We start from the raw sequence: 10,770 nt of genomic DNA, 5'->3' as shown, positions 1-10,770 counted from the left end.
AGTATCCATTGTCAAAGCAATACACCTTAACAAGCTGCCGACGTGGTATTTCTCGGATTTAACGAACCATTATAAATGCCCTAGCATCTCTCACCTTAATCGAAGTATCCACTGTCAAAGCAATACATATTATTTTATATAAAAAATTGAGGCCAAATTTGAAATCTATATATAAATCTTACTAGAACTCCAGTAGTGCGAAAAATCCTATCATGCTACGTGCATACGTACAATTTTCTCAATAAAATTCGCATTTGAAACTTATTGAACGCATCTTCTTTTATCACCACAGGAGGAATTTCATGGTCCAAGTGCCAACTCGTGCCATGGAATTACGGTTCGGCCTTATTAGACGAGCCCAACAATGCCCCCCCCCCCCCCCACCCCCGGGAATTTGTCTAGGCCGTGGCCCACACAAGGCCCAGCCCATCGATGCCTAGCCGAAACGAGGACAAGAGGCGAGGGAAAACCTAGCTCCCTTGTCTCACGCGCAGACTACTGCGCACGCGCCCCTTCGCTCCCCTGCGCGCTCTACTCACCGCCCGCCACGCACGCCGCCGCCGTCCGCTCCGTCCCCGTCCCCGTCCCCGTCCCCGTCCCAGCGCAGGCAGCCGCCGTCTCCCTCCCCTTCTCAGGTAACGTCACACCAGTCATCCCCCACCTCCACCTCCCTTTCAACTTGCTTGCCGCCCGCAAGTTACCCAAAGGGGTGGTAGCTCTTGTCGCGCGGTCGGTTGCCGTAGTTCCGTGGATTCAGTCTGGGTACGGTGATGATGCTGGTTTCGTGGCGTCTCTGCGTCGCAGCGAGTACTAGGGTTTTCTCGAACTCCTGGGGGTGTAATTTCATCTCGTCTGCTGCCGAGCGATTTGCGATGTATGGAGTGGATGGTTGCGTTTTTAGTCCAGTGGTTTGCTGCAGCAGATATTTGCTTGAGTACCTGCTTTGATATCTAAAGGCATGGCGTTTCCCTGATACTTAATCAAGCCCACAATATGAGAACTTCAAGTTCATATTCATTTTTTAAGCATATGTGTATTTGATTTTTCTTATGTAGATAGTGGCGTCATATCTATTAGATTGCTTGTTGATTTGTATTGTGCAGCAATGGTTGGCCTTGCCGGAGATATGTAGGTTTTAGTTGTTTTATTTCTTACCTTACCTAATTAAATACCTGAAGAATTTAGACTGGACTGTGAATGCTGCACAAGTGTTTCTCCTACTTCTCACAACAACATGATAGGCGATGATGGACTGAACCTATGTTACTTATTTAGTCTCTTTTTTATGTTTCCCATGACACCTTCCCCCTTGATGTCCATCCAATTTAGCTGTACTTCAAGGCTGTGTATCATGTTCCTTATGAATTAGGTATTTGCGCTGTACTTTTGTCATGTTTCATCATGAGAAGCACCCATCATTAGTCTCACTCAGTAGTACAAATTAAGGTTGGGGCTTTCTGGAATCTGAGTACTGAGTTCCACCAATCTCCTTTAATATTGTTTTTATATAACTTCCATTCTAGTTTTTCCATTTGGTTCTGCTGATTAATATTATCTTCTTTTCTTTGGTATACAGTAAAAATGGTGGGACGTTCAAGTGAAGAAGCCCTGGCCCATGATGAAGCCATCATGGATGATGTTGATTCCGATGTGGAAGAATCGGACTCGGAAGATGATTCAGGGGAAGAAGCTCAGGCTAAGCCTTCAGACAAAGCTATATACAATAAGGAGGCCATTCTTGAAAAGCTTGAAGACATAGCCTGGCCCAAGAATGTGGACTGGATGCACAAGCTCACCATTGAACATGATCAGGGGGAGAAAGTTGATGTGAATGATGATCTTGCCCGTGAACTTGCGTTTTACACCCAAGCTTTGGATGGCACAAGGCAGGCGTTTGACAAGCTGCAGTCAATGAAGGTTCGGTTCCTCAGGCCAGCAGATTACTATGCTGAGATGGTCAAGACTGACGCCCACATGCACAAGATCAAGGGGAGATTGTTGTCAGAGAAGAGGAGGATCGAGGAGGCTGAGGAAAGGAAGAAGGCTAGAGATGCCAAAAAGATAGCAAAGGAGGTGCAGGCAGAGAAGAACAAGCAGCGGGCTAAGGAGAAGAAGGAGCAGATTGAGTCAGTCAAGAAGTGGAGGAAGCAGAGGCAACAGGGGGGATTCGCCAAGGGAAATGATGATGTGCCAGACCTGAACTTTGAGGGAGAAGAAGGATTTAAACAATCAAAGAAAAAGAGGCCTGGGGTTTCTCCTAGTGATAGGTCTGGTGGTCTTGCTAAGAGAGGTAAAGAAGGAAATAACAGGAGGTCAAGAGATGCCAAGTTTGGGCATGGTGGTCGTAAAGGGCTGAAGAAGCAAAACACTGCTGAGACCACGAATGATTTCAGAAGCTTTAACAAGGGGGGTGAGTCTCAAAACAAGAAGAGAAAGAGATCTTGATGCAATATTGTAACAATTTGTGCTCAGTCCCTTTTGCCGTTATTACTATTCTTGTTGCAACTTTGCTATGGTGCGTTGTTACCAGAAGCAAAACTTAGCTGAAAGATTAGCCTAGGGAAGCAATCCAAACACAAGACTTAATGCTTTACTTTTTCTGGTGGTGGTCTTCTTTTGTTGTGGAATGCAGATGAATCTTACCAACAATGAAATTATCTTAAGTCCTGTACAAGCTGCTGCTGTTCTTCCTGTTGTTACCTTCTGTTCTACACTTTTTTGTTACTATACCTGTGCAGCCTTAGTTAAGGGAGTGATAGTAATTGTCCTTATCAGCGAGTCACATCTCCCTTTCTCAATTTTGAGGATATGCAGTTTCCTCACTGCACAGTTGTGATGCAACATAAGAGTGCTTTCTCGCTGCATTTGATTGTTATGGAATTTGAAAAATGTTCCATCCTGATTGTTATGGTCTTATGGATCAGATATATCATATCAACTTTGAGGTTCCGCCTTAGTTACGACATACTCTGTACAGTTTTAGTGAGCTATACCGTTTGCCACAAAAGCACATGCCTATGTTTTGCAAATTACTCCAGTAGTGTCGCGCCATTGTGAACCGGATGTTGCCATACATGATATGCTAGTCCCTTGGAGAATCACTCATGACACTAATATAGTCATAGACTATTGAACTCCCCGACCCACCAAAAGATCTTGTTTACTTGGAATAGTATCCGATGTAAGCCATAGAAAAGATTGCCAACGAAGTTTGTTTTAGTATGTTTCTGAGTCGACCATACTTCCTTGTTATGTGCTATCTATCAGTATACAGGATCAAGTAATATTGATTCACGTCCAAATCATATCTTTTCAAGACGTATCAGTTCCCACGGCGCAGCCTGCAGACAATGTTAGCTTGCATGATCAGTGCGAGAATCTCAATACGAGACATAAGGGGAGCGTGAGCAAGCCATAGATCAGTCACTAGAAGTAACGGTGTTTTCTCGATGATGGTGTAGGAAAGGTTTTCAAAAGTAGTAGATGAATGAGGAGGCTACTTGATTGTCAGGATTCAGGAAGAGGCAACACTAATGCCTCCATGCCTGATCCTGCATCCCGTACAGATCACTGGCCTATCTAGATGAACACTCTGAAACAGTGAAACACATGACTTGATCTGTTTAGTTTTTTTCTTTTTCTGAAACGTAGCTGTCAACTGCAACCAAGCAGATGGAGCTTGCTCTCTGTTCCTTGTCCTCTTCACTTCAACTCATAGGTTTGTTCTCTTCATGATCCCATTAGTGCCTGATCCAACACAATGCTCTTAAAATCTACTATACCCGGGACTGTATTGCTTGGAATTTTTTTTGCCATCTAGTATGTGTCCAGCATATATCCCAGTAGGTGCAGATAGGACATCCGTTCGTATGCACAGCTGAGCTGACAGGACATGTTTGTTGCATACCATGAATTATGATTATGTTTCCGTGAGGCTGACATGACCGTCTGCATCAGGAAATTCATTTCTTTCTATTTGCTCCATATTTCTACATTGGCATTTCGTTCTTAGTTTCCCGGAGACGGGATCGAAATTGTGTCGCCTTTTGTGGACAGAAATTGTTCGTAGCGATGTGGTGCAATGATTGTTCATGATTAAGAGGAATTGACGGAGTGAAAGCAACCTTTCCCCATGCTATTGGAGTATATGTAGTGGCTAATATCTGTAACGGGTTTGTTTCTGTTGATTTGTTCTGATATGCAGTAACTTGAAGTACTTATCCACCAGCAAGTTTGCTGATCCCAAAGTGCAGACACGAAGGAAGATCAAGAACTGTCGAGAGATCTCCCTCAACAGAACCTTAGCCACACCACGAGCAAAAAGGATATGCGCGACCCATTCCTGCTCTGCACATTCAGAAAGCACGTGAAGACTGGTCTTCCACATGCATGCCTTGATTGGATTACCTCTCTCTTGTCAACAACTTATCCTTACCTTGCAAGTTTCAACCAAAAGAAGAAGAAAAAAATAATGCATGAGTTCCAGGACGTTCCATCCAGTACAGTCGAGGAACATAAACTAGACAAATGAACTTCCCCAGAGCTAATCATCACCATGTAACCTAGGACTGAACTTCCCTAAACGTACAAAACAACCTAGGATTGAACTGAATAAACGGCAGATAAACCATCTGCTTGATATAGGTCTGATTGGACAACACAGGCGGTGGCAATCAAATATATAATAAGTATAGCATCCATGGAGTGGCTTCAGAATTTGTATGGATGGTTTTGCTTGGCATGTCGAGACAGAGGGCGAGCACATGCGGCGCCTTGCAGCCATTGCCGGCTGCTACTCGCCGTCGTCCCCACCCAGCACGCAGCTGCCTGCCGATCGAAAGGGCACCTCCCCTGAGCAGCCGTCACTTTCTCCTTCAAGTTTCCCGTCCAAAAACGACCAAGGACAATGTGTCACCTTTCATGACCCCGCACACTGTAGCACGTATATCCATATATGCAAATCCTGATTCGCAAATTGTTGCACCGGTTTTCATTTACTCTACAATTGAAGTTGCGAGTGCCCTGACAAAAGAAGAAAGAAAATACTATCTATATATGCATTGTTGCATTACTAAACAGCAGCAGCTAGCATATATTGCCAGCAGCTGGTAACATACATCTTGTGAATGTTTATCTTCAGTTAATCAGATGCTTCATTCCTTCACAAATTAAAAGGTCCCACGGCTTTACTTTGGCCAGTCGTCCCTTGCTTTCAGGAGAAGTGGTCCCGGCTCAGAGAAGGGCCGGCGATGCTAACGATTTTCCTTACCATTTGGCAGCACAGTCACACCACCGCAGATAGCCTTTTTTTTCTTTTTCTGTTGCGACGTATCCCTTGCTTGCATTGATACCTCACTCTCAACACATTCCTGTCCAAGCAGCCAAGCCCCATGAGCATCCCCAACCAACCATCTAATTGCAAGCCCCAGAACCTTGCACACCTCTACCACTTTGGACAGCGACATATCACGACTTCATTGGATTTATCCATATATAACTACATATCTATCTATTTTGTTTATCTTTTAGAAAAACACCGGATACTTAATTACTTTTCTGTATCTAAATCCCATATTATTGTATTTGTATAAGACAATTCTAATGGCTCCTCTAATATATCTAGCACTCCTTCTGTTCCAAATTGTAGGTTATTTTAGATTTTCTAGATACATCATATTTAGTATGCTGCTAGATATACGTTATGTCTAAATACATAGAAAATGCTATATATCTAAAAAAGCCAAAATGACCTATAATTTAGAGAAGTTATATATGGTCGATATATAGTCACCAGAACTATAGCATTTAGTAACACTAACGAGGCCCCTAATTCGCATGCCGTCACTTCATGAATCACTCAATAACATGCAGTCATACATCAGTTTTTCCTCTTGATCTAGATGCGCGCATGGGTTAGTTGTTGAGCCATCTTAGGCGTTCAGATTGTGAAGCAGCTCCCATGTGCCTTGTTCCACAATGAATGCAATGCTTCACCTGAACCCAATTGACGTCCATCTACTTCAATTCCATCATTTTACATATTATATATCCTACCTGCATTGTGTGTGTGTATATATATATGCGTGTACACAAACATTTTCAATATTTTAATAATTGGTAGCTCATATACCTACACGTGCATAGGAAACATTCTATTCCATAGATTTCATGATATATTTACACACCGTATGTAGACATATATAAATGTAGCATGCATGACAATGTGATATGCTCATGCTAGAGTGATAAATATAACACTGTAGAGCACGTATGCAAGGCTAATGCATCACATGGAAGCATGGGTATGAATAAATAATAATGGTCTCGATCATTCTCTGTTTTCATTGTAAACCATTTTAATTTTTTTGAATGAAAATACCTTATGAAGCTATCTTGATTCCTGAATATATTTTGGCTATGCATACCTCAATGCTACTCAACTTTATTTATTGATGTCATTACACAATACTAGTTCACATCTTGTGTATGTATATCTATATCCTGCAAAAGAAAAAGAAGGCACCTCGGTGTGGTGGTTGAGTTGTGGGTCCATGACTCTAATGGAGTAAACAGGACTGAAATCCTGGTGCCCACATATTGAAGATAAAAATGACCGTGTGCATTCCTGGTTAATGCATGAACTGGAGATTTTCTCCATTATATTAAAAAAAATCTTGCAAAAACTAGAACACACATTCCCGAGTGTCTTTTCATCCCGTTAAGAGTTACAATTAAGCTCAACATTTAGCTGTGGGCTAACACACATATGTACAATTTACTCTAAATGCATCCAAAATGAATTCATTTTTCGGCTGTAAATTTTATTAATTGCTTTTAAAAAAAGTTGCACCAAAACTATACACCGATGTTACAATGCACATACTTAACATCGACCATCAACCAACTCATGATTCGATGCATGAATTAACCAAAATAACAACCACAACACATACCAGTCATGACAGCGAAAAAATGAATTGATCTCAAAGAAGAGAAAAAAAAGTTGGAAAAAAAACCCAACGAATGAACAAGTACGGAGATGTTACATCATGGCAAGTTGGCCATAGTACTGCCAGCCACAGCTAGTCTCCTGAAAACACGCCCATTGGCATGTACGGCCAGGAGAGCAGCAAAAAAACATCAACTAAACAGATCGATCACAGCACCTAGATTGATCAGCAGTTCAGGGCCGATGAATCAATGGATCGAAGCTAATAATCTCACGGTCATCGTCGTCGTCCAGACTAATCGATCGATCAGCCTGGCAGCAGCAGCAGGGCTAGCTGCAGCAACATGCATGTGTTCTGCAATGCCACTGCCGCTACCAGATCTTGCTGATCCTGCCGGCGGCGCCGGCGCACTTTTTCTTGGCGCCGCCGCCGCCGCCGCTGCGGAAGGCGTCGAGGATCTGCTCGAGGCGGTCGGCGGAGCACGGCAGCACGATGGGGCGGCCGCCGGGCGCGCCGAACTCCTCCTCGGCCGTGTTGAGCAGCTCCCGGAAGGTGTCGCTGCCGAGGTAGGCGATGGGGATGAAGAACCGGCGCCCGTCCCGGGTGTAGGCCGCGAAGTGGCCCCGCGGGCACGGCGCCGCGCTCGGCGAGGTGACCTTGCCGCCGCTGAGCTTCTTGGAGACGATCTCCGTCAGCTTGAGCGAGCCCATCATGATCGGAATGCAGAGACGCGCTTGTGCTGCTGGTGGGTGGCTAGCTTGCGTGTGCACATATATTTGTTGGTGCTACCTGGACTTGTGGAGAGCTAGCAAGCTTGTGCTTGTGGCTGGTGAGGTGTGTGTGAGTAGGGGAAGGGGGTATAAATAGGTGTTTGGGGGGTGGTTCTACTCTGTGGCAATCAGCACAGTGGGGTTGTGGTTGTGCATGTGGGGTTGGTGAGGACTGGGATTGACGATGAATAAGTGTGTTACTTATTACTTAATTATTGATTAAGAGACAAGCTCGTTTTTTGCTTGGTCCTTTTGGTGATGTTGGCCTTGCAGGAGGGAATGGTGTATGGTGTACTTCCATTCCTAGAATAAAAAATGTGCCAATGTGAAGTACTCGCTCCGTTCTCAAATAGATGATGGTGATTATTAGGGATGCTTCAGTCAAATTTTACAAAGTTTGGCCATCATACACGAAAGTATTAAGGTTTTGTCACATGAAGAACATGTTAGTAGATTTAGCACTACTAGTCCTTTCAAATGATTTGTTATTTTCAATTAATTTTAAAATTGCTTAGACGACAAATCTATTAGTAAAGACATGTGTTGGAGACCGTTTAGATATTCGAAACCTTGACCAAACAAAAGTAGTAGTTCGATTTGAATGTTTGACGTTATAATCAACCACACTTGTGTTTGGAAACACAAAGCGATGAGTTGAAATAGAACCTCCTATTCACAGGCGGATGAGAAGACACTCTTCTCTCACCACACAGATTTCGTAGCAAATTTAAAAGGAAAGTACACGACGAGGACTACGAGGGCCTGATGCCGGAACGACGAGAGATGCATGTTATATATATTGCCTTACGGCCAAAGAAACGCCAAGGCATCAGAGAGTAAACTTTTGGGCACAAATTTGCGAACAATTGACTGTGCAGTAAGTGGATCCCTATATGCATACAAGGATAGTTGACCATTATCTTGGAAAGATCTAGTTGGCCATGGCGACGAGGTAGCTGCCAAGATCCAATGATTCGTTAGAAAGCTGCTGGTTCGAAACACGAACAAAATGTTAGAGCTGTCACGAGACATGGCACGTTTCTTGCTTCACTAGATCTTCGGGACAACAAACAGCTTAAGCTACGGGCAGCATACAAATATTATAGTACACAAAAATGTTTTTAATATATTTTAATGTTTAAACCGATATCTAAAATATCACATATATATATATTTGTGTTTGTCGTGCTTGTTTCTATATCTTTACCTCTTTTTTCATTGGTCACATGCATGAATGAAGGCTGCATACTGTATAGGAAGCATTATTGTACCAATGTATAACATAATCAGAGCTGGAGTTAGACAACGTACGTAAACTGTACCTCAAATTTGCTTCAGTACATTAAGTGTCAGAAATAGAAAAAAACTAACTGACACTTCAGAAAATCTTTTCGACCACATCTGATGGGTTGATAAGATTACTGCATGCGGTTTTCTGAAAAATGTTGTGTAATCTTTTCTATGATATATTGCTCTGGGTCTTGATACCACTGCATGAGTGCATATGAGATATTTTCCGGCCGTTATCCATATGGGAGAGAAATCATCGCAAATGTACGTAATGGCATAGGTGGTCATCACTGTGCGCGCGGCCATGCATGCATGATTAATTGAAACTGGACAGAGATAGGCTGCCCGTGTGCTTCGCTTGCAAAATCTCGAGTATCTTGGACCACCGTTTTTATCCATATCTATGCATGCATGTATACAGTTTATTCATGACTAATCAGCATTTATATTAGTATATATCTGAGTGGAGTACAGGCCATTAATTATTACATATAGTTACATCTCCTGCTGCGCGCCATTTATATATATACGAATAGGAGAGTATTTACCATTTGAATTTGACAGCTACCTCAGGTTAGTATTAGCAACTGCGAATTCTCAAGGCATATATAGTTTCTCATTTGACCATAATCATCTGTATTAGTCATAGAGCAAACTATGGTCATTTCGTAGTTTGACAACTTATGCCTTGTCAAAATTGACAATTATTTGTAAGCTGGGGTATCAAGTTAGCACATCTCTCCAACACTCATCCGGGGTTATTAATGTGGCAAAGAAAGACATTCTTATCAAGGTACCTAGCTAGTTATTAATAGACACTTAGAGTAGTTCCAGTAATAGCTCCTAAATCAGATCCTCTGAATGCTAAATGGGGGTTGCCTCTATTTTTTTTAGGGGTTTCCAAATTTCCTTCAACTCCAGCAATAGCTCTCGATTATAAATTATAATAGAGAGCTCCCTAGAGATCCCTAGGAATGAAGGGTGGAGGAAGGGATTTGGATACCTCACCAAAATAGAGGACGTAGTAGAGGGTTTGCTGGAGTGCATCTTTTTATTTAACCCTCTAAACTTGAGATAAGGAGCTGTTTAGAGGTCTACTGGAGTTACTCTTGTAGGTTAGACAAGCTAGAGATAATGTTGTCCTTGTGACTATTTGTTTTTGGACTATCCACAACCACCTACAAGTGGAGGTCCTTGCACGTACCCGAGTATTTTTTTAAGGACCATATATGTGTACATCAGCACTCGCTTGTTCTCTTATTGTAATGGTATGTGGAGGTTTCCTTTTATTGGCAAGTAGTTTCATCAGTACTTTAATTTGATGTGGTGCACTAGAAGTTACAGTTTTTTTCATCTTTTCTGAAAAAAAAAATCCCCTCTTGCTAGTTTCAGTTCCGGAAATTGACAATCTTTTTTATTTGAACCTAAGTTAGCAAAACTTTTGAAATTGAAACAGGTGCATTAACCGGGAAGAACAGAACGAACCAAATTAAAAGTAGCAAGGTGCATGATGCAATTATAAGCAAGGACGAGTAGTGCGGCTGCATGCATCATCCAGTGGTGCATGACAGCGAAAGGGCAGTGGTACAAACCTAAATCTGGGCACGCATGCAGTACCAGGAGCTGTACGAACGAAATTAACAAAGCAGGGCCGCTAGCCAAGGTCTCGATCGGGTCCGCCTGGACGGCGACCGGCGGCGGCCACAGGCCACAGCCTACACGTACGCATATATATATGTGTATATATATATGTAGTAGTA

General features: G+C 42.7%; 2 protein-coding genes across 2 annotated transcripts; one reads left to right on the top strand and one right to left on the bottom strand.

Annotated features, from left to right (window-relative positions):
* The first annotated feature begins 504 nt into the window (after nucleotides 1-504).
* On the top strand, nucleotides 505-2,692 carry LOC112879957 (probable rRNA-processing protein EBP2 homolog). The gene is made up of 2 exons (XM_025944401.1): nucleotides 505-635; nucleotides 1,577-2,692. Exon 2 carries the CDS (start codon nucleotides 1,582-1,584, stop codon nucleotides 2,443-2,445), a length of 864 nt encoding a protein of 287 aa, XP_025800186.1. The 5' UTR covers nucleotides 505-635; nucleotides 1,577-1,581; the 3' UTR covers nucleotides 2,446-2,692.
* Nucleotides 2,693-6,941: 4,249 nt separating this feature from the next.
* LOC112879958 (indole-3-acetic acid-induced protein ARG7-like) lies at nucleotides 6,942-7,764 on the bottom strand. The gene has a single exon (XM_025944402.1). It carries the CDS (start codon nucleotides 7,661-7,663, stop codon nucleotides 7,322-7,324), a length of 342 nt encoding a protein of 113 aa, XP_025800187.1. The 5' UTR covers nucleotides 7,664-7,764; the 3' UTR covers nucleotides 6,942-7,321.
* Between the last annotated feature and the right edge of the window lie 3,006 nt (nucleotides 7,765-10,770).

The sequence above is a fragment of the Panicum hallii genome, chromosome 2, assembly GCF_002211085.1.
Source record: "Panicum hallii strain FIL2 chromosome 2, PHallii_v3.1, whole genome shotgun sequence".
Taxonomy (NCBI): Eukaryota; Viridiplantae; Streptophyta; class Magnoliopsida; order Poales; family Poaceae; genus Panicum; species Panicum hallii.
This window is presented reverse-complemented; position numbering and strand designations above follow the sequence as displayed.

Bases quoted from the DNA above. Each gene is read 5' to 3' on its own strand.
- LOC112879957 (XM_025944401.1), top strand. From the start codon at position 1,582: ATGGTGGGACGTTCAAGTGAAGAAGCCCTGGCCCATGATGAAGCCATC.
- LOC112879958 (XM_025944402.1), bottom strand. From the start codon at position 7,663: ATGATGGGCTCGCTCAAGCTGACGGAGATCGTCTCCAAGAAGCTCAGC.